At 45.4% G+C, this 25,000-nt stretch overlaps 1 protein-coding gene across 1 annotated transcript in view; it reads right to left on the bottom strand.

Moving 5' to 3' along the window:
- LOC123732504 (kelch-like protein 5) overlaps positions 1-24,683 on the bottom strand; it is a gene marked incomplete at its 3' end in the record, with an annotated part of 39,802 nt that extends 15,119 nt beyond the window's left edge. Inside the window, exons 1-4 of the mRNA XM_045711705.1 lie at positions 23,850-24,683; positions 16,224-16,412; positions 7,908-8,044; positions 1,400-1,596 (exon numbers count right to left, since the gene is read on the bottom strand). Of these exons, the coding sequence (XP_045567661.1) occupies positions 1,400-1,596; positions 7,908-8,044; positions 16,224-16,412; positions 23,850-24,439 (1,113 nt within the window). The remainder of the gene's footprint in view (positions 1-1,399; positions 1,597-7,907; positions 8,045-16,223; positions 16,413-23,849) is intronic.
- Between the last annotated feature and the right edge of the window lie 317 nt (positions 24,684-25,000).

Here is a 25,000-nt window from a genome sequence, read left to right as displayed (position 1 = left end):
GGGAAGGGGTAGTGTGTAACCTACCATGGTGTAGCTGTGAGCAGCGTGGTGGAGGTGTGTAACAGCTCTGTGTGTCTACAGGGGAAGGGGTAGTGTGTAACCTACCATGGTGTAGCTGTGAGCAGCGTGGTGGAGCTGTGAGCAGCTCTGTGTGTCTACAGGGGAAGGGGTAGTGTGTAACCTACCATGGTGTAGCTGTGAGCAGCGTGGTGGAGGTGTGTAACAGCTCTGTGTGTCTACAGGGGAAGGGGTAGTGTGTAACCTACCATGGTGTAGCTGTGAGCAGTGTGGTGGAGGTGTGTAACAGCTCTGTGTGTCTACAGGGGAAGGGGTAGTGTGTAACCTACCATGGTGTAGCTGTGAGCAGCGTGGTGGTGGTGTGTAACAGATCTGTGTGTCTACAGGGGAAGGGGTAGTGTGTAACCTACCATGGTGTAGCTGTGAGCAGTGTGGTGGAGGTGTGTAACAGCTCTGTGTGTCTACAGGGGAAGGGGTAGTGTGTAACCTACCATGGTGTAGCTGTGAGCAGTGTGGTGGAGGTGTGTAACAGCTCTGTGTGTCTACAGGGGAAGGGGTAGTGTGTAACCTACCATGGTGTAGCTGTGAGCAGCGTGGTGGAGGTGTGTAACAGCTCTGTGTGTCTACAGGGGAAGGGGTAGTGTGTAACCTACCATGGTGTAGCTGTGAGCAGCGTGGTGGAGGTGTGTAACAGCTCTGTGTGTCTACAGGGGAAGGGGTAGTGTGTAACCTACCATGGTGTAGCTGTGAGCAGCGTGGTGGAGGTGTGAGCAGCTCTGTGTGTCTACAGGGGAAGGGGTAGTGTGTAACCTACCATGGTGTAGCTGTGAGCAGCGTGGTGGTGGTGTGTAACAGCTCTGTGTGTCTACAGGGGAAGGGGTAGTGTGTAACCTACCATGGTGTAGCTGTGAGCAGCGTGGTGGAGGTGTGTAACAGCTCTGTGTGTCTACAGGGGAAGGGGTAGTGTGTAACCTACCATGGTGGAGCTGTGAGCAGCGTGGTGGAGGTGTGTAACAGCTCTGTGTGTCTACAGGGGAAGGGGTAGTGTGTAACCTACCATGGTGTAGCTGTGAGCAGCGTGGTGGAGGTGTGTAACAGCTCTGTGTGTCTACAGGGGAAGGGGTAGTGTGTAACCTACCATGGTGTAGCTGTGAGCAGCGTGGTGGAGGTGTGTAACAGCTCTGTGTGTCTACAGGGGAAGGGGTAGTGTGTAACCTACCATGGTGTAGCTGTGAGCAGCGTGGTGGTGGTGTGTAACAGCTCTGTGTGTCTACAGGGGAAGGGGTAGTGTGTAACCTACCATGGTGTAGCTGTGAGCAGTGTGGTGGAGGTGTGTAACAGCTCTGTGTGTCTACAGGGGAAGGGGTAGTGTGTAACCTACCATGGTGAAGCTGTGAGCAGCGTGGTGGAGCTGTGAGCAGCTCTGTGTGTCGGCGTAGCTTCGTATCCCCAGACAGTTAGAAGGGTGGAGCTGTTTGATGAGGAAGTTACAGCAGGCCTGGACCACCGGCTGCAGCTGGAGGAGACACGATACTGACAATATACACTCTATAGTGTCCTCTCTCAACTCCACACGACCTGGACACACAGAGACACAGAGAGACACAGACACAGAGACACAGAGAGACACACAGAGATCGACAGAGAGATCGACAGAGAGAGAGACAGAGATCGACAGAGAGAGAGACAGAGATCGACAGAGAGAGAGAGACACAGAGAGAGAGACAGAGATCGACAGAGAGAGAGAGAGACACAGAGAGAGAGACAGAGATCGACAGAGAGAGAGAGAGACAGAGAGAGAGACAGAGATCGACAGAGAGAGAGAGACACAGAGAGAGAGACAGAGATCGACAGAGAGAGAGAGAGACACAGAGAGAGAGACAGAGATCGACAGAGAGAGAGAGAGACAGAGAGAGAGACAGAGATCGACAGAGAGAGAGAGACACAGAGAGAGAGACAGAGATCGACAGAGAGAGAGACAGAGATCGACAGAGAGAGAGAGAGACACAGAGAGAGAGACAGAGATCGACAGAGAGAGAGAGAGACAGAGAGAGAGACAGAGATCGACAGAGAGAGAGAGACACAGAGAGAGAGACAGAGATCGACAGAGAGAGAGACAGAGAGAGAGAGACAGAGAAACAATTTGATCACTTTTGTTGCTAAGAACTGAAATGTAAACTTGTAGTGTATTCAAGATTTAAAGTGTGTGTGTGTGTGTGTGTGTGTGTATACACACACACACAAATACATAACAGTTTATTAGGTACACCCTAAAACACACACACAACAGTTTATTAAGTACACCCTAAACCCTATCTATCTATCTATCTATCTATCTATCTATACACACACACATTCACCTGACAGTTTATTAGGTACACCTATCTAGTACCGAGTCGGCCCTTTATTAAGTACACCCTAAACCCTATCTATCTATCTATCTATACACACACATTCACCTGACAGTTTATTAGGTACACCTATCTAGTACCGAGTCGGCCCTTTATTAAGTACACCCTAAACCCTATCTATCTATCTATCTACACACATTCACCTGACAGTTTATTAGGTACACCTATCTAGTACCGAGTCGGCCCTTTTACTCCAGAACAGCCTGAAGTCTTCGGGGTATTCCACAAGGCGTCAGAAATGTTCCACAGGGATGTAGGTCCATGCTGACGCCATGGCATCAGGCAGTTGCTGCTGATTGGACGGTGGTACATTCACGCTGCCAACAGCCCGTTTCATCTCAACCCAGAGAGGCTCTATAGGGTTGAGGTCTGGGGACTGACCAGGACACTGAGAGGGGTCTGGGGACTGACCGGGACACTGAGAGGGGTCTGGGGACTGACCGGGACACTGAGAGGGGTCTGGGGGCTGACCGGGACACTGAGAGGGGTCTGGGGGCTGACCGGGACACTGAGAGGGGTCTGGGGACTGACCAGGACACTGAGAGGGGTCTGGGGACTGACCGGGACACTGAGAGGGGTCTGGGGGCTGACCGGGACACTGAGAGGGGTCTGGGGACTGACCGGGACACTGAGAGGGGTCTGGGGACTGACCGGGACACTGAGAGGGGTCTGGGGACTGACCGGGACACTGAGAGGGGTCTGGGGACTGACCAGGACACTGAGAGGGGTCTGGGGACTGACCAGGACACTGAGAGGGGTCTGGGGACTGACCGGGACACTGAGAGGGGTCTGGGGACTGACCGGGACACTGAGAGGGGTCTGGGGACTGACCGGGACACTGAGAGGGGTCTGGGGACTGACCGGGACACTGAGAGGGGTCTGGGGACTGACCAGGACACTGAGAGGGGTCTGGGGACTGACCGGGACACTGAGAGGGGTCTGGGGACTGACCAGGACACTGAGAGGGGTCTGGGGACTGACCGGGACACTGTGAGGGGTCTGGGGACTGACCAGGACACTGAGAGGGGTCTGGGGACTGACCAGGACACTGAGAGGGGTCTGGGGACTGACCGGGACACTGAGAGGGGTCTGGGGACTGACCGGGACACTGAGAGGGGTCTGGGGACTGACCGGGACACTGAGAGGGGTCTTGGGGACTGACCGGGACACTGAGAGGGGTCTGGGGACTGACCGGGACACTGAGAGGGGTCTGGGGACTGACCGGGACACTGTGAGGGGTCTGGGGACTGACCGGGACACTGAGAGGGGTCTGGGGACTGACCGGGACACTGAGAGGGGTCTGGGGACTGACCGGGACACTGAGAGGGGTCTGGGGACTGACCGGGACACTGAGAGGGGTCTGGGGACTGACCGGGACACTGAGAGGGGTCTGGGGGCTGACCGGGACACTGAGAGGGGTCTGGGGGCTGACCGGGACACTGAGAGGGGTCTGGGGGCTGACCGGGACACTGAGAGGGGTCTGGGGACTGACCGGGACACTGAGAGGGGTCTGGGGACTGACCGGGACACTGAGAGGGGTCTGGGGACTGACCGGGACACTGAGAGGGGTCTGGGGACTGACCGGGACACTGAGAGGGGTCTGGGGACTGACCGGGACACTGAGAGGGGTCTGGGGACTGACCGGGACACTGAGAGGGGTCTGGGGACTGACCGGGACACTGAGAGGGGTCTGGGGACTGACCGGGACACTGAGAGGGGTCTGGGGACTGACCGGGACACTGAGAGGGGTCTGGGGACTGACCGGGACACTGAGAGGGGTCTGGGGACTGACCGGGACACTGAGAGGGGTCTGGGGACTGACCGGGACACTGAGAGGGGTCTGGGGACTGACCGGGACACTGAGAGGGGTCTGGGGACTGACCGGGACACTGAGAGGGGTCTGGGGACTGACCGGGACACTGAGAGGGGTCTGGGGACTGACCGGGACACTGAGAGGGGTCTGGGGACTGACCGGGACACTGAGAGGGGTCTGGGGACTGACCGGGACACTGAGAGGGGTCTGGGGACTGACCGGGACACTGAGAGGGGTCTGGGGACTGACCGGGACACTGAGAGGGGTCTGGGGACTGACCGGGACACTGAGAGGGGTCTGGGGACTGACCGGGACACTGAGAGGGGTCTGGGGACTGACCGGGACACTGAGAGGGGTCTGGGGACTGACCGGGACACTGAGAGAGGTCTGGGGACTGACCGGGACACTGAGAGGGGTCTGGGGACTGACCAGGACACTGAGAGGGGTCTGGGGACTGACCGGGACACTGAGAGGGGTCTTGGGGACTGACCAGGACACTGAGAGGGGTCTGGGGACTGACCAGGACACTGAGAGGGGTCTGGGGACTGACCAGGACACTGAAAGGGGTCTTGGGGACTGACCAGGACACTGAGAGGGGTCTGGGGACTGACCAGGACACTGAGAGGGGTCTGGGGACTGACCAGGACACTGAGAGGGGTCTGGGGACTGACCGGGACACTGAGAGGGGTCTGGGGACTGACCAGGACACTGAAGTAAACTTAACTCACTGTCATGTTCCAGGCTGTGTGTTTTTCCTCTCCTCATGTGTCCAGTGTTGATGATGTCGTGTCCACTGGAGACACTTCTTCTTGTTTATAGCTGATTGGACAGGAACCCGGTGTGGTCGTCTGCTGTAAATAGCCAATCGGTGACAAGGATCCTCATGGATCTGTTTTCACCCACAGGACTTGTCAAACTATTCTCAGTATAAACCCTAGATATACTGTCTGTTAAAATCATCACACCATTCTCAGTATAAACCCTAGATATACTGTCTGTTAAAATCATCACACCATTCTCAGTATAAACCCTAGATATACTGTCTGTTAAAATCATCACACCATTCTCAGTATAAACCCTAGATACTGTCTGTTAAAATCATCACACCATTCTCAGTATAAACCCTAGATACTGTCTGTTAAAATCATCACACCATTCTCAGTATAAACCCTAGATACTGTCTGTTAAAATCATCACACCATTCTCAGTATAAACCCTAGATACTGTCTGTTAAAATCATCACACCATTCTCAGTATAAACCCTAGATACTGTCTGTTAAAATCATCACACCATTCTCAGTATAAACCCTAGATATACTGTCTGTTAAAATCATCACACCATTCTCAGTATAAACCCTAGATATACTGTCTGTTAAAATCATCACACCATTCTCAGTATAAACCCTAGATACTGTCTGTTAAAATCATCACACCATTCTCAGTATAAACCCTAGATAGTGTCTGTTAAAATCATCACACCATTCTCAGTATAAACCCTAGATAGTGTCTGTTAAAATCATCACACCATTCTCAGTATAAACCCTAGATACTGTCTGTTAAAATCATCACACCATTCTCAGTATAAACCCTAGATACTGTCTGTTAAAATCATCACACCATTCTCAGTATAAACCCTAGATATACTGTCTGTTAAAATCATCACACCATTCTCAGTATAAACCCTAGATATACTGTCTGTTAAAATCATCACACCATTCTCAGTATAAACCCTAGATACTGTCTGTTAAAATCATCACACCATTCTCAGTATAAACCCTAGATACTGTCTGTTAAAATCATCACACCATTCTCAGTATAAACCCTAGATACTGTCTGTTAAAATCATCACACCATTCTCAGTATAAACCCTAGATATACTGTCTGTTAAAATCATCACACCATTCTCAGTATAAACCCTAGATATACTGTCTGTTAAAATCATCACACCATTCTCAGTATAAACCCTAGATATACTGTCTGTTAAAATCATCACACCATTCTCAGTATAAACCCTAGATACTGTCTGTTAAAATCATCACACCATTCTCAGTATAAACCCTAGATACTGTCTGTTAAAATCATCACACCATTCTCAGTATAAACCCTAGATACTGTCTGTTAAAATCATCACACCATTCTCAGTATAAACCCTAGATACTGTCTGTTAAAATCATCACACCATTCTCAGTATAAACCCTAGATACTGTCTGTTAAAATCATCACACCATTCTCAGTATAAACCCTAGATATACTGTCTGTTAAAATCATCACACCATTCTCAGTATAAACCCTAGATATACTGTCTGTTAAAATCATCACACCATTCTCAGTATAAACCCAAGATACTGTCTGTTAAAATCATCACACCATTCTCAGTATAAACCCTAGATACTGTATGTTAAAATCATCACACCATTCTCAGTATAAACCCTAGATACTGTCTGTTAAAATCATCACACCATTCTCAGTATAAACCCTAGATATACTGTCTGTTAAAATCATCACACCATTCTCAGTATAAACCCTAGATATACTGTCTGTTAAAATCATCACACCATTCTCAGTATAAACCCTAGATACTGTCTGTTAAAATCATCACACCATTCTCAGTATAAACCCAAGATACTGTCTGTTAAAATCATCACACCATTCTCAGTATAAACCCTAGATACTGTCTGTTAAAATCATCACACCATTCTCAGTATAAACCCTAGATACTGTCTGTTAAAATCATCACACCATTCTCAGTATAAACCCTAGATACTGTCTGTTAAAATCATCACACCATTCTCAGTATAAACCCTAGATATACTGTCTGTTAAAATCATCACACCATTCTCAGTATAAACCCTAGATACTGTCTGTTAAAATCATCACACCATTCTCAGTATAAACCCTAGATACTGTCTGTTAAAATCATCACACCATTCTCAGTATAAACCCTAGATACTGTCTGTTAAAATCATCACACCATTCTCAGTATAAACCCTAGATATACTGTCTGTTAAAATCATCACACCATTCTCAGTATAAACCCTAGATACTGTCGTCTGTTAAAAGCATCACACCATTCTCAGTATAAACCCTAGATACTGTCTGTTAAAATCATCACACCATTCTCAGTATAAACCCTAGATACTGTCTGTTAAAATCATCACACCATTCTCAGTATAAACCCTAGATACTGTCTGTTAAAATCATCACACCATTCTCAGTATAAACCCTAGATACTGTCTGTTAAAATCATCACACCATTCTCAGTATAAACCCTAGATACTGTCTGTTAAAATCATCACACCATTCTCAGTATAAACCCTAGATACTGTCGTCTGTTAAAAGCCCAGGAGGGCGTCCGTTTCTGACATACTGAATCCGTCGCGCCTGGCCCCGTCCATCACACCACGCTCAGAGTCACTTAGGTCACACGTGTTGCCCATTCTAAAGTTCAATGGAACAGTAACTGAATGTCTTGATGCCTGTCTGCCTGCTTTATATAACAAGCCACGTCCACGTGACCCACTGTCTGTAGGAACCATCCATTTAGGTGTACGGGGTGGTGTACCTAATAAACTGTCCGGCCAGTGTGTGATATATATATATATATATATATAGTACACTTCTTTTGTCCTGAGCCCTACACAAGGGTTGTGTGTAATTGTGTGTACCTGTGTAAGCGTATTGCACCAGCACCCACAATGCATCAGGGTCCACCCCCTCCATCTTAACCTCTTCCTGTTTGGCCTCTCTGACATCACTGGTGAACATGGCCGCAAAGTAGTCTGACACCGACGACAGGACCAGTCTGACAGGGAGGAAGCGAGGGGAATTCAGGAGGTTCAAACCACTATCATCGGACTATAACCTATAAGTCCCATCTCAGCACAGAGAGAACGAGACAGAAAGAGAGAGAGAGACAGAGGGAAGGAGACAGAGAGAGAGAGACAGAGAGGAGACAGAGAGAGAGAGAAGGAGACAGACAGAGAGAAGGAGACAGACAGAGAGAAGGGGACAGACAGAGAGAAGGAGACAGACAGAGAGAAGGAGACAGACAGAGAGAAGGAGACAGACAGAGAGAAGGAGACAGACAGAGAGAAGGAGACAGAGAGAAGGAGACAGAGAGAAGGAGACAGAGAGAAGGAGACAGAGAGAAGGAGGGGAACTCCTTCAAGACTGTTGTTGGAAAAACATTCCAGGTGAAGCTGGTTGAGAGAATACCAAGAGTGTGCAAAGCTGTCATCAAGGCAAAGGGTGGCTACTTTGAAGAATCTCAAATAAAACATATATTTTGACTTGTTTTAACACTTTTTTGGTTACTACATGATTCCATATGTGTTATTTCATAGTGTTGATGTCTTCACTATTATTCAACAATGTAGAAAATAGTAAAAAATAAAGAAAAACCCTTGAATGAGTCGGTGTGTCCAAACTTTTGACTGGTACTGTGTGTGTGTGTGTGTGTGTGTGTGTGTGTGTGTGTGTGTGTGTGTGTGTGTGTATATATATATATAAAACTATGTTCTTCAGAAGAAAGGAGGAGAGCATGGACTTAAATCCGAAATGAGGAAATGGAAGGAGAAATGACAGTTATGTTCTGTAGTACCAATATAGGACATCAGTCATCTATAGTTCCCCTTTACGATGAGATGCATTAGGAGGGGGGAAAGAGGCCTGGTGTGTCTGGGTGTGAGAGTGTAGCGACTGTCTACGACTGAAAAACTAAATCTTGGTCGACCGAGAGAGTCTTCTTTTCCGTGTATTTTTCAAAAAATAGATGTGTTTTAATTAAAAATACATTTCCATAAGTATTCAGACACTTTAACTCAGTACTTTGTTGAAGCATCATTGGCAGTGATTACAGCCTCGAGTCTTCTTGGGTATGACGCTACAAGCTTAGCACACCTGTATTTGGAGAGTTTCTCTCATTCTTCTCTACAGATCCTCTCAAGCTCTGTCAGGTTGGATGGGGAGCGTCGCTGCACAGCTATTTTCAGGTCTCTCCAGAGATGTTAGATCGGATTCAAGTCCGGGCTCTGGCTGGGCCACTCAAGGACATTCAGAGACTTGTCCCGAAGCCACTCCTGCATTGTCTTGGCTGTGTGCTTAGGGTCGTTGTCCTGTTGGAAGGTGAACCTTCACCCCAGTCTGAGGTCTTGAGCGCTCTGGAGCAGGTTTTCATCAAAGATCTCTCTGTACTTTGCTCCGTTCATCTTTCCCTCGATCCTGACTAGTCTCCCACTCCCTGCTGCTGGAAAAACATCCCCACAGCATAATGCTGCCACCACCATGCTTCACCGTTGGGATGGTGACAGGTTTCCTCCAGACGTGACGCTTGGCATTCAGGCCAAAGAGTTCAATCTAGTGTCATGACGTTGTTGGTCAGGTTTATGACCCCCATAAATACTTCCCCCCCTTTCCTCTCTCTCTACTCTACAGAATGACTCTTGGAAAGCCCTTTGTTAACATAGAGAGAGTCTGGGAACATCAAAATGTGGGGGGGGGGAAGGAACCATATTTCGGTAATAGAGCCAGTTGAAAATATGTGTTGGTACTTAATGAATATGATGTCAGATCAGTTGGTGTCTGGGACATTATTACTGATGACAGGACGACAAACTGTATCTGGGAAAGTCTACACATTCTAGTTATCACATTCACATGGAATTGTTGTGCAATTTAAAATGTTTTAAATATGAAACTATTTGTGAAAAGATTAAATGTAATTTTAGCTTCTAAATGAGAGAATTGGGTTTTCATAAGGTAAATTCTGTTCGCTCCGTGGCCACGCCCAAGTGAACAGACATTGGTTGTAAAAACTATGAAACACGCCCTTTCTCTCCCCACGACATAAGCCCCTATTAACGAAATGTAACATTTGTGTTCCCGAGGATGTGAGGACGACGGTCCAGACGTTAAAAGGGCTAATATCAAACTACAGAACTAAGCCAACTTCAGTTCAGTGAGGTTCTAGAATATCAGTCCAGTACGGTTCTAGAATATCAGTCCAGTACGGTTCTAGAATATCAGTCCAGTACGGTTCTAGAGTATCAGTCCAGTACGGTTCTAGAGTATCAGTCCAGTACGGTTCTAGAGTATCAGTCCAGTACGGTTCTAGAATATCAGTCCAGTACGGTTCTAGAATATCAGTCCAGTACGGTTCTAGAGTATCAGTCCAGTACGGTTCTAGAATATCAGTTCAGTACGGTTCTAGAATATCAGTCCAGTACGGTTCTAGAATATCAGTCCAGTACGGTTCTAGAATATCAGTCCAGTACGGTTCTAGAATATCAGTCCAGTACGGTTCTAGAGTATCAGTCCAGTACGGTTCTAGAGTATCAGTCCAGTGAGGTTCTAGAATATCAGTCCAGTACGGTTCTAGAATATCAGTCCAGTACGGTTCTAGAATATCAGTCCAGTACGGTTCTAGAATATCAGTCCAGTACGGTTCTAGAATATCAGTCCAGTACGGTTCTAGAATATCAGTCCAGTACGGTTCTAGAATATCAGTCCAGTACGGTTCTAGAATATCAGTCCAGTACGGTTCTAGAATATCAGTCCAGTACGGTTCTAGAATATCAGTCCAGTACGGTTCTAGAGTATCAGTCCAGTACGGTTCTAGAGTATCAGTCCAGTACGGTTCTAGAATATCAGTCCAGTACGGTTCTAGAATATCAGTCCAGTACGGTTCTAGAGTATCAGTCCAGTACGGTTCTAGAGTATCAGTCCAGTACGGTTCTAGAGTATCAGTCCAGTACGGTTCTAGAATATCAGTCCAGTACGGTTCTAGAATATCAGTCCAGTACGGTTCTAGAATATCAGTCCAGTACGGTTCTAGAATATCAGTCCAGTACGGTTCTAGAATATCAGTCCAGTACGGTTCTAGAGTATCAGTCCAGTACGGTTCTAGAGTATCAGTCCAGTACGGTTCTAGAGTATCAGTCCAGTACGGTTCTAGAGTATCAGTCCAGTACGGTTCTAGAGTATCAGTCCAGTACGGTTCTAGAATATCAGTCCAGTACGGTTCTAGAATATCAGTCCAGTACGGTTCTAGAATATCAGTCCAGTACGGTTCTAGAATATCAGTCCAGTACGGTTCTAGAATATCAGTCCAGTACGGTTCTAGAATATCAGTCCAGTACGGTTCTAGAGTATCAGTCCAGTACGGTTCTAGAGTATCAGTCCAGTACGGTTCTAGAGTATCAGTCCAGCACGGTTCTAGAGTATCAGTCCAGTACGGTTCTAGAATATCAGTCCAGTACGGTTCTAGAATATCAGTCCAGTACGGTTCTAGAATATCAGTCCAGTACGGTTCTAGAATATCAGTCCAGTACGGTTCTAGAGTATCAGTCCAGTACGGTTCTAGAATATCAGTCCAGTACGGTTCTAGAATATCAGTCCAGTACGGTTCTAGAGTATCAGTCCAGTACGGTTCTAGAATATCAGTCCAGTACGGTTCTAGAATATCAGTCCAGTACGGTTCTAGAGTATCAGTCCAGTACGGTTCTAGAGTATCAGTCCAGTACGGTTCTAGAGTATCAGTCCAGTACGGTTCTAGAGTATCAGTCCAGTACGGTTCTAGAATATCAGTCCAGTACGGTTCTAGAATATCAGTCCAGTACGGTTCTAGAATATCAGTCCAGTACGGTTCTAGAATATCAGTCCAGTACGGTTCTAGAATATCAGTCCAGTACGGTTCTAGAATATCAGTCCAGTACGGTTCTAGAATATCAGTCCAGTACGGTTCTAGAATATCAGTCCAGTACGGTTCTAGAATATCAGTCCAGTACGGTTCTAGAGTATCAGTCCAGTACGGTTCTAGAGTATCAGTCCAGTACGGTTCTAGAATATCAGTTCAGTGAGGTTCTAGAATATCAGTTCAGTGAGGTTCTAGAATATCAGTTCAGTGAGGTTCTAGAGTATCAGTCCAGTACGGTTCTAGAATATCAGTCCAGTACGGTTCTATAATATCAGTTCAGTGAGGTTCTAGAATATCAGTTCAGTGAGGTTCTAGAATATCAGTTCAGTGAGGTTCTAGAATATCAGTTCAGTGAGGTTCTAGAATATCAGTTCAGTGAGGTTCTAGAGTATCAGTCCAGTACGGTTCTAGAATATGAGTCCAGTACGGTTCTAGAATATCAGTTCAGTGAGGTTCTAGAATATCAGTTCAGTGAGGTTCTAGAATATCAGTTCAGTGAGGTTCTAGAATATCTGTTCAGTGAGGTTCTAGAGTATCAGTACGGCAACTTGGTATGAACTTTGAACTCTTATTCACTAAAGAAGTGATACCTCCTAGCCGTTGAGTGAGCAGCAGCAGCTGTAAACGTGGGCTAGGAGAGGACGGACAAAGTATCTCTTCTACCAAACACACGACGGTACTACAACACATCCGCTCTACCAGACATTCTTCAGAGGACAGGAAGATCTCTGTCGGGCAACACGGCCTTCCATCTACGACCAACCTATTGAGAAGCGCAGCTCAGAGTAAATATTTCTTGCATTTTCCTTTACCAAAACGGGAGGTTATTTAGAATGCGTAAGATTCTGTATTTACGATAGCACAGCTTTTACAAGGTCCGATCAGAGACCAAATCCCTTTGTTCCTCAGTCTTCCCGCGCTTTTCATTCAAAAACCCAACCCCCTTTTCTTTGTGTAACCAGCCGTTCCGTCCGCTAGGGACCTTTTTCCTTTATGACATAATTAGTAATCAATGCATGACCCATCCTGTGCAGATGTAATTCTGTGTGATTATTTAGGTATTTAGTAAATAAATAATTAAACCAAATGTTGTATTGCTGATTCAACTTGTAAGCCAGGGTTCGTGAAGATAACCAAGAATTTACAACTTTCAGATGAGAATAAATAAAGGTGACGATTAAATATTGACTGCTAATTGATGTAAAATATTACTAGGTCTTTAAGAGTTTATTCGGAAGGTAACAGCTCTACAAACATTCTTTCGTGGTGCCCCCGACTTTCTAGTTAATTACATGATTAGTTTAAATCAGGTAATATTAATTACATAGAAAGGATTTTATAGAATAGCATGTCATATCACTTAATCTGGCATAGCCAAAGACACGACACTAGGTTTCATCAGACCAGAGAATCTTGTTTATCATGGTCTGAGAGTCTTTAGGTGCCTTTTGGCAAACTCCTAGCGGGCTGTCATGTGCCTTTTACTGAGGAGTGGCTTCCGTCTGGCCTGATTGGTGGAGTGCTGCAGAGATGGTTGTCCTTCTGGAAGGTTCTCCCATCTCCACAGAGGAGCTCTGGAGCTCTGTCAGAGTGACCATCGGGTTCTTGGTCACCTCCCTGACCAAGGCCCTGCTCACCCGATTGCTCAGTTTGGCCGGGCGGCCAGCTCTAGGAAGAGTCTTGGTGGTTTCAAACTTCTTCCATTTAAGAATGATGGAGGCCACTGTGTTCTTGGGGACCTTCAACGCTGCAGAAATGTGTTGGTACCCTTCCCCAGATCTGTGCCTCGACACAATCCTGTGTCGAAGCTCTACGGACAATTCCTTCGACCTCATGTCTTGGTTTTTGCTCTGACATGCACTGGTCAACTGTGGGACCATATATAGACAGGTGTGTTCCTTTGCAAATCATGTCCAATCAGTTGAAATTACCACAGGTGGACTCCAATCAAGTTGTACAAACATCTCAAGGATGATCAATGGAAACAGGAAGCACCTGAACTCAATGTCGAGTCTCATAGCAAACGGTCTGAATACTTACGTAAATAAGGTATTTCTGTTTTTCATTTTTAATACATTTGCACACAAAAAAAAATCTTTAAAACCTGTTTTCGCTTTGTCATTATGGGGTACTGTGTGTAGACTGATGAGGCTCTGTATTAATTTAATCTATTTTCGAATAGATTTATGTAACATTAAAAAAAAAGTTAAATATATTGTGGAAACAGTCAAAGGGGGGGGGGGGCTGAGTACTTTCCCGAAGTACAAAATCAAAACAGGGGCTACTGGTTTCTCAGGAGGTAAAGAGGGGGAAGTCAGATGTGGAATAAATGTGAATAGTTAAAAATAGAGATCAAGAAGAAGATGATAAAGCTGTGTGTTAGATTATATATATAATTATATATTTATACGTGTGTGTGTGTGTGTGTGTGTGTGTGTGTGTGCGCAGTTTGTCAGAAGTTTACATACACCTTAGCCAAATACATTTAAACTCAGTTTTTCTGTAAAAATTCCCTGTCTTAGGTCCGTTAGGATCGCCACTTTATTTTAAGAATGTGAAATGTCAGAATAATAGTAGAGAGAATGATTTATTTCAGCTTTTATTTATTTCATCACATTCCCAGTGGGTCAGAAGTTTACATATAAACTCAATTAGTATTTGGTAGCATTGCCTTTAAATTGTTTAACTTGGGTCAAACGTTTCAGGTAGCCTTCCACAAGCTTCCCACAATAAGTTCGGTGAATTTTGGAACCCACTCCTCCTGTGACAGAGCTGGTGTAACTGAGTCAGGTTTGTAGGCCTCCTTGCTCGCACACACTTTTTCAGTTCTGCCCTCAAATTTTCTATGTGATTGAGGTCAGGGCTTTGTGATGGCCACTCCAATACCTTGACTTTGTTGTCCTTAAGCCATTTTGCCAGAACTTTGGAAGTATGCTTGGGGTCATTGTCCATTTGGAAGACCCATTTGCAACCAAGCTTTAACTTCCTGACTGATGTCTTGAGATGCTGCTTCAATATATCGACATAATTTTCCCACCTCATGATGCCATCTATTTTGTGAAGTGCACCAGTCCCTCCTGCAGCAAAGCACCCCCACAACATGATGCTGCCACCCCCGTGCTTCACGGTTGGGATGGTGTCCTTCGGCTTGCAAGCCTCCCCCTTTTTCCTCCAAACATAACGATGGTCATTATGGCCAAACAGTTCTATTTTTGTTTCATCACACCAGAGGACGTTTCTCCAACAAGTATGATCTTTGTCCCCATGTGCAGTTGCAAACCGTAGTCTGGCTTTTTTATGGCGGTTTTGGAGCAGTGGCTTCTTCCTTGCTGAGCGGCCTTTCAGGTTATGTCGATATAGGACTCATTTTACTGTGGATATAGATACTTTTGTACCCGTTTCCTCCAGCATCTTCACAAGGTCCTTTGCTGTTGTTCTGGGATTGATTTGCACTTTTTACACCAATGTACGTTCATCTCTAGGAGACAGAACGCGTCTCCTTCCTGAGCTGTATGACGGCTGCGTGGTCCCATGGTGTTTATACTTGCGTGCTATTGTTTGTACAGATGAACGTGGAACCTTCAGGCGTTTGGAAATTGCTCCCAAGGATGAACCAGACTTGTGGAGGTCTACAATTTGTTTTCTGAGGTCTTGGCTGATATCTTTTGGCAGACCTTGAAATACATCCACAGGTACACCTCCAATTGACTCAAATGATGTCAATTAGCCTATCAGAAGCTTCTAAAGCCATGACATCATTTTCTGGAATTTTCCAAGCTGTTTAAAGGCACAGTCAACTTAGTGTATGTAAACTTCTGACCCACTGGAATTGTGATACAGTGAATTATAAGTGAAATACTCTGTCTGTAAACAATTGTTGGAAAAATGACTTGTGTCATGCACAAAGTAGATGTCCTAACCGACTTGCCAAAACTATAGTTTGTTAACAAGAAATTTGTGGAGTGGTTGAAAAACAAGTTTTAAATGACTCCAACCTAAGTGGATGTAAACTTCCGACTGTATATGTGTGTGTGTCTCTCTCTCTCTCTGTCTGTGTGTCTGTGTGTGTGTGTGCGCGCTCCTGCATGTGTGTGTGTGTGTATGTGTGTGTGTGTGTGTGTGTGTGTGTGTGTATGTGCGCTCCTGCGTGTGTGTGTGTGTGTATGTATGTGTGTGTGTGTGTGTGTGTGTATGTATGTGTGTGTGTGTGTGCGCGCTCCTGCGTGTGTGTGTGTGTGTATGTATGTGTGTGTGTGTGTGTGTGCGCTCCTGCGTGTGTGTGTGTTACCTGTGAGCAGGTATCCTCCTGTCCCCTGACACCAGAGTGACGTCACACAGCTGCTTGGTCCGGAGGTAGGTCTCCATCTTGCTGGAGATCAGGTCTGCGTGTGTGTGAGCCGTGTACACACACTCGTCGGAGGACACGCACGGTTCCATCGACACGCATGAGGACAGCGTCGCACTGCTGTTGGAAGTCCTACACACACACACACACACACACACACACACACACACACACACACTTTGTAATAATTTTATCGCCTTTATTTAACCTGCGAGAGAAAGACAAGAAGTACACACCATCACTTTCAAGATAGTGTTTTAATTTGTCAGTCTATGGAAACCAAGATCATAGGACGACACACACACTGCACTTTAGTCTGCCCCATCCCCCTCACCCCCCCAAAAATGGCTCCCAGTTTCTCCATATCTTTACTAACAAAAGGGAAACTGAGCAGAGCACTGAGCCAGAATGGCTTTGACACTATATTCAGTAGTGGTAGTTTGGAAGACAAAACGCATCTTGGCTAGTCTGTCCATCTGTGGGTGAGTCATTGTCAGTGAATAAGTCTGTGTCTCTGTGTGTGTGTGTGTGTGTGTGTGTGTGTGTGTGTGTGTGTGTGTGTGTGTGAACAAGTCTTTAGCTCCATCATGGCTCCCAAAGCAGCCTTTAAATTTACGAGAGAGAGATGGAGAGATGGAGCGAGAGAGAGAGAGAGAGAGAGACATGGCGAGAGAGAGAAAGAGAGGAGAGAGACAGAGAGAGAGACAGAGAGAGACAGAGAGAGAGAGAGACAGAGAGAGAGAGGAGAGAGACAGAGAGACAGACAGACAGAAAGAGAGGGAGAGAGGAGAGATGGCGAGAGAGACAGACAGAGAGAGACAAAGAGAGAGACAGAGAGAGAGATGGAGAGACAGAGAGACAGCGAGACAGATTAACAGATTCAGAGTCCATTCCTTTAGAAGACTCCTCCATAAGACTGGATATCCATTCACAGATTCAGACAGTATTCACACCCATTGACTTGTTCCACATTTTGTTGAACCAGCCTGAATTTAAAATGGATTCAATTGAGATTTTTTTTCTCACCCATCGACACACAATACCCCATAATGACTCATTATGTCTCATTTACATAAGTATTTGCACCCTTGAGTCAATACTTTGTAGAAGCACCTTTGTCATTTAGGTTAGTATTGTGGAGTAACTACAATGTTGTTGATCCATCCTCAGTTCTCTCCTATCACAGCCATTAAACTCTGTAACTGTTTTAAAGTCACCATTGGCCTCATGGTGAAATCCCTGAGCGGTTTCCTTCCTCTCCGGCAACTGAGTTAGGAAGGACGCTTGTATCTTTGTACTGACTGGGTGTATTGATACACCATCCAAAGTGTAATGAATAACTTTACCATGCTCAAAGGGATAGTCAATGTCATTTCCCCCCCATATCTACCAATCAATATCCTTCTTTGCAAGGCATTGAAAAACCTCCCTGGTCTTTGTGGTTGAATCTGTGCTTGCAATTCACTATTCAATTGACGGACCTTACAGATAATTGTATATGTGTGAACATGGAATGAGTCCATGCAACTTATTCTGAACTTACATTTACGTCATTTAGCAGACGCTCTTATCCAGAGCGACTTATTTAAGCTTGCCATTACAAAGGGGTTGAATACATATTGACTCAAGACATTACAGTTTTAAACATTTTTATTCATTTAAAAAAAGGTTTTAAAACACTTTGACCTTGTGGGGTATTGTGTGTAGATCAGTGACACAACACCTAAATGTCATCCATTTTAAACTCAGGCTGTAAACAACTAAAATGTGGTGAATGACAAGGGGTGTGAGTACTGTCTGAAGGACTGAATACACTGAGAATACAAAACATTAAGACAAGGGGTGTGAGTACTGTCTGAAGGACTGAATACACTGAGAATACAAAACATTAAGACAAGGGGTGTGAGTACTGTCTGAAGGACTGTATACACTGAGTGAACAAAATATTAAGACAAGGGGTGTGAGTACTGTCTGAAGGACTGTATACACTGAGTGAACAAAACATTAAGACAAGGGGTGTGAGTACTGTCTGAAGGACTGTATACACTGAGAATACAAAACATTAAGATAAGGGGTGTGAGTACTGTCTGAAGGACTGAATACACTGAGAATACAAAACATTAAGACAAGGGGTGTGAGTACTGTCTGAAGGACTGAATACACTGAGAATACAAAACATTAAGACAAGGGGTGTGAGTACTGTCTGAAGGACTGAATACACTGAGTGAACAAAACATTAAGACAAGGGGTGTGAGTACTGTCTGAAGGACTGAATACACTGAGAATACAAAACATTAAGACAAGGGGTGTGAGTACTGTCTGAAGGACTGAATACACTGAGAATACAAAACATTAAGACAAGGGGTGTGAGTACTGTCTGAAGGACTGAATACACTGAGAATACAAAACATTAAGACAAGGGGTGTGAGTACTGTCTGAAGGACTGTATACACTGAGAATACAAAACATTAAGACAAGGGGTGTGAGTACTGTCTGAAGGACGGAATACACTGAGAATACAAAACATTAAGACAAGGGGTGTGAGTACTGTCTGAAGGACTGAATACACTGAGAATACAAAACATTAAGATAAGGGGTGTGAATACTGTCTGAAGGACTGAATACACTGAGAATACAAAACATTAAGACAAGGGGTGTGAGTACTGTCTGAAGGACTGAATACACTGAGAATACAAAACATTAAGACAAGGGGTGTGAATACTGTCTGAAGGACTGAATACACTGAGAATACAAAACATTAAGATAAGGGGTGTGAATACTGTCTGAAGGACTGAATACACTGAGAATACAAAACATTAAGATAAGGGGTGTGAATACTGTCTGAAGGACTGAATACACTGAGTGAACAAAACATTAAGACAAGGGGTGTGAGTACTGTCTGAAGGACTGAATACACTGAGAATACAAAACATTAAGACAAGGGGTGTGAGTACTGTCTGAAGGACTGAATACACTGAGTGAACAAAACATTAAGACAAGGGGTGTGAGTACCGTCTGAAGGACTGAATACACTGAGTGAACAAAACATTAAGACAAGGGGTGTGAGTACTGTCTGAAGGACTGAATACACTGAGAATACAAAACATTAAGACAAGGGGTGTGAATACTGTCTGAAGGACTGAATACACTGAGAATACAAAACATTAAGAACACCTGCTCTTTCCATGACACAGTCTGACCAGGTGAATCCAGGTGAAAAACTCTGTTAAATCCACTTCAATCAGTGTAGATGAAGAGGAGGAGACAGGTGGAAGAAGGATTTTTCAGCCTTGAGATAATTGAGACATGGATTGTGTGTGTGTGTCATTCAGAGGGTGAATGGGTAAGACTAAAGATTTAACTGCCTTTGAACAGGGGGTTTGGTAGTAGGTGCCGGTTACACCGGTTTGAGTGTCAAGAACTGCAAAGCTGCTGGGTTGGATAACCCTGAATGAATCATGAATGATGATGAGTGAGAAAGTTACAGACGCACAAATGTCATACCCTCAAGACATGCTAACCTCTCACCATTACAATAACAGGGAGGGGTTAGCATTTTATATCATACCCTCAAGACATGCTAACCTCTCACCATTACAATAACAGGGAGGGGTTAGCATTTTATATCATACCCCCAAGACATGCTAACCTCTCAACATTACAATAACAGGGAGGGGTTAGCATTTTATATCGTACCCCCAAGACATGCTAACCTCTCACCATTACAATAACAGGGAGGGGTTAGCATTTTATAGCATACCCCCAAGACATGCTAACCTCTCAACATTACAATAACAGGGAGGGGTTAGCATTTTATATCGTACCCCCAAGACATGCTAACCTCTCACCATTACAATAACAGGGGAGGTTAGCATTTTATATCATACCCCCAAGACATGCTAACCTCTCAGCATTACAATAACTGCAGGTTAGCATTTTATATCATACCCCCAAGACATGCTAACCTCTCACCATTACAATAACAGGGAGGGGTTAGCATTTTATAGCATACCCCCAAGACATGCTAATCTCTCACCATTACAATAACAGGGGAGGGTTAGCATTTTGGGGGGGTATGATATTTATGACTAACTTTCGCACACATTACTTAATGATTCATTCAAGATTATCCGTAATCATTGTGTCATTCACATGAACGTAGAAACATATTCTATTCTTATTTACAATAAAATTGACTCCATAATGACACTATACATTATTTAACCATTCATTTCTATTGGGCACAAAATAATATGAAACACAACCAAAACTAACAGCAAATGTATCCAACAAATTGTAAAGTCACATGTAGTCATTGTGTGACCAAATACTTAATTGAATTTGTCACAATACTTTTGCTCCCCTAAAATGGGGGGGGGACAATGTACAAAAAGTGCTGTAATTTCGAAACGGTTCACCCAATATGGATTAAAAAAATACCCTCAAATTAGTGCTGAACGATTAACCGAAATGTCTGTTATTTTATATTTTTTAAACAACCAATTGACCAACGTTGGTTAAATTATTTGAATTCCATTTCGTTATTTATTTTCTCTGAGCTTTGATTTGCAGTTTCTGTAGAGAAATCAGATCAAGCCTGAAGTGTAACATTGTAGTAGGGAGTTGTAGTTTCCAACAGGCCAATGTTCTATATAGTTTAGCGCCAAACAATTTGGTAATTAACTACAATTGACTAGAATCCATTGTTGTAAGTGTTTGTAACGCAAGATTATTGCATTTATTTTGAGAGATTGCAAAAATGTGACCTTGTCATTCAAGACAGGATAAATATATGGTTTCCGGTGACAATAAAACATGTAACTAAACAAAACATAACTTTATCTTCAACTTGTTTCTCAAACTTTATAGAAAGTCAAACTAGCTTGCACTGCGGAGCTGCCAGCTGAAAGCTAGGCTAGGTTGAAGATACCACTGTAGCTAGCTAAAAGCTAGGCTAGGTTGAAGATACCACTGTAGCTAGCTAAAAGCTAGGCTAGGTTGAAGATACCACAGTAGCTAGCTAAAAGCTAGGCTAGGTTGAAGATACCACTGTAGCTAGCTAAAAGCTAGGCTAGGTTGAAGATACCACTGTAGCTAGCTAAAAGCTAGGCTAGGTAGAAGATACCACTGTAGCTAGCTAAAAGCTAGGCTAGGTAGAAGATACCACTGTAGCTAGCTAAAAGCTAGGCTAGGTAGAAGATACCACTGTAGCTAGCTAAAAGCTAGGCTTGGTTGAAGATACCACTGTAGCTAGTTAAAAGCTAGGCTAGGTTGAAGATACCACTGTAGCTAGCTAAAAGCTAGGCTAGGTAGAAGATACCACTGTAGCTAGCTAAAAGCTAGGCTAGGTAAAAGATACCACTGTAGCTAGCTAAAAGCTAGGCTAGGTAGAAGATACCACTGTAGCTAGCTAAAAGCTAGGCTTGGTTGAAGATACCACTGTAGCTACCTAAAAGCTAGGCTAGGTTGAAGATACCACTGTAGCTAGCTAAAAGCTAGGCTAGGTTGAAGATACCACTGTAGCTAGCTAAAAGCTAGGCTAGGTTGAAGATACCACTGTAAGCTAGCTAAAAGCTAGGCTAGGTTGAAGATACCACTGTAAGCTAGCTAAAAGCTAGGCTAGGTTGAAGATACCACTGTAAGCTAGCTAAAAGCTAGGCTTGGTTGACTGTCCATCTAACTGGGTTAATATCTCCGACTGTCCGTCTAACTGGGTTGATATCTCCGACTGGGTTAATATCTCCGACTGTCCGTCTAACTGGGTTAATATCTCCGACTGCCCGTCTAACTGGGTTAATATCTCCGACTGCCCGTCTAACTGGGTTGATATCTCCGACTGCCCGTCTAGCAGGGTTGATATCTCCGACTGCCCGTCTAGCAGGGTTGATATCTCCGACTGCCCGTCTAACTGGGTTGATATCTCCGACTGCCCGTCTAACTGGGTTGATATCTCCGACTGCCCGTCTAACTGGGTTGATATCTCCGACTGCCCGTCTAACTGGGTTGATATCTCCGACTGCCCGTCTAACTGGGTTGATATCTCCGACTGCCCGTCTAACTGGGTTGATATCTCCGACTGCCCGTCTATATAGGGTAGTAGGCCTACAGCGAGCGTCCTGTATAGGGTAGTAGACCTACAGCGAGCGTCCTGTATAGGGTAGTAGGCCTACAGCAAGCATCCTATATAGGGTAGTAGGCCTACAGCGAGCATCCTATATAGGGTAGTAAGCCTACAGCGAGCATCCTATATAGGGTAGTAGGCCTACAGCGAGCGTCCTATATAGGGTAGTAGGCCTACAGCGAGCGTCCTATATAGGGTAGTAGGCCTACAGCAAGTATCCTATATAGGGTAGTAGGCCTACAGCGAGCATCCTATATAGGGTAGTAGGCCTACAGCGAGCATCCTATATAGGGTAGTAAGCCTACAGCGAGCATCCTATATAGGGTAGTAGGCCTACAGCGAGCGTCCTATATAGGGTAGTAGGCCTACAGCGAGCGTCCTATATAGGGTAGTAGGCTTACAGCGAGCGTCCTATATAGGGTAGTAGGCCGACAGCGAGCGTCCTATATAGGGCAGTAGGCCTACAGCGAGCGTCCTATATAGGGCAGTAGGCCTACAGCGAGCGTGCTATATAGGGTAGTAGACCTACAGCGAGCGTCCTATATAGGGTAGTAGGCCTACAGCGAGCGTCCTATATAGGGTAGTAGGACTACAGCGAGCGTCCTATATTACGGTAGTAGGCCTACAGCGAGCGTCCTATATAGGGTAGTAGGCCTACAGCGAGCATCCTATATAGGGTAGTAGGCCTACAGCGAGCATCCTATATAGGGTAGTAGACCTACAGCGAGCATCCTATATAGGGTAGTAGGCCTACAGCGAGCATCCTATATAGGGTAGTAGGCCTACAGCGAGCATCCTATATAGGGTAGTAGGCCTACAGCGAGCATCCTATATAGGGTAGTAGGCCTACAGCGAGCGTCCTATATAGGGTAGTAGGCCTACAGCGAGCGTCCTATATAGGGTAGTAGGCCTACAGCGAGCATCATATGTTGAACGCTGCTATATAAAGTTGACCATTCAGTAAAAATCTATAGAGAATTTTACTTCGTACAAAAAGTGGGCTAGCTAACAGAAAGTAGCCTAGCTAACAGAAAGGAGGCTAGCTAACAGAAAGTAGCCTAGCTAACAGAAAGGAGCCTAGCTAACAGAAAGTAGCCTAGCTAACAGAAAGTAGCCTAGCTAACAGAAAGTAGCCTAGCTAACAGAAAGGAGCGTAGCTAACAGAAAGGAGGCTAGCTAACAGAAAGTAGCCTAGCTAACAGAAAGGAGCCTAGCTAACAGAAAGTAGCCTAGCTAACAGAAAGTAGCCTAGCTAACAGAAAGTAGCCTAGCTAACAGAAAGTAGCCTAGCTAACAGAAAGTAGCCTAGCTAACAGAAAGGGGGCTAGCTAACAGAAAGTAGTCGAGCTAACAGAAAGTTTAACGCTATAAACGTACACTGAAACATAGGTCCATGTTAAAGCACCGAGAGGAGACATTAGGCTAAACTCGTCTCATTCTCCTCATACCTGCAGGAGCTGGAGGCATTGTCGTCGTGGTTGTTATTACTCTCGGCTCCCGTCAGTCCCGTCTCCTCTTCAGCCGCGGGAACACACGCCTCCGGTACCGGCGGTTGGAGAAGCGATGAGCCCTCCCCGGGGCGCTCTGTGTCTGTTACCGGCCGAGAGTGAGAGAAAGACAACGGGTCGACCCACTCCGGTTGGTTGAATGACCGCGGACAAGAGGAATGTTCAGCTGCCGCGGCTACAAACGGTGTTACCGGGAGGTTATCAGTGGGACTCCCAACAGAATTATCCATAAACTTTCTGTTGTTGGCGTTGCATGAATTATTTCCACTACAACTGCCGTTACCACTAGTTCCAACTGCTACTAAGCAGTTATTTCCTGTACCGGCGCCGTTAACGATTCCGTTACCGGTAGAACAGCCACTAACAGAGGGGCTGTGGTACTCTCCGGGGCTGGCCCCCGCTCCTCTCCCGGTAAAGAAGTCTCCTGGCGGGGGAACAGCCGGGTGACCGAACCACCTCCATCGGCTTCGGAGGATTTGCTTCACATCGAAGTCCTTCCGTGATGAGGAGCTGGAGCCGCTGGTCGACATTCAGGCTCTTGAGACCGGGAGAAATGTCCCGGAGCTCGTACCTAGTTACAGTCGCTACTGTACTACAGCTCTCTTGGCAACCGCACGGTTACAACTGAGGAAGGGAGGCTTGAAGAGGAGGAGGAGAAGACGAGGGGGAGAGAGAGAGAGAGAGCGAGAGAGAGATAACGGAGGAAAAAGAGAGAGGCAGCACAGCACTCCGTTCTGTTTCCAAAAGAGCACGTCGTAGAGCTGTCTTTTCTCCTCTCCCTCCTATGCTGGTGCTCACCGACACACACACACACACACACACACACACACACACACACACACACACACACACACACACACACACACACACACACACTCTCTCTCTCTCTCTCTCTCTCTCTCTCTCTCTCCACGTTGCAACGACACAACGGAGCTCGTAATTGGGCCACTATCTGTGTGTGTATAAAATGACCACATCCACAGCCCTTCATCCATACGAAAGGGAATTTAATGTGTCAAAACGCATTATGCACAAACCAAACAATATTTTACATAATAGAATATTCTGGTGGTATAGGACAATAAGGTGTC

This window comes from Salmo salar, unplaced genomic scaffold, assembly GCF_905237065.1.
Source record: "Salmo salar unplaced genomic scaffold, Ssal_v3.1, whole genome shotgun sequence".
NCBI classification, from domain to species: domain Eukaryota; kingdom Metazoa; phylum Chordata; class Actinopteri; order Salmoniformes; family Salmonidae; genus Salmo; species Salmo salar.
This window is presented reverse-complemented; position numbering and strand designations above follow the sequence as displayed.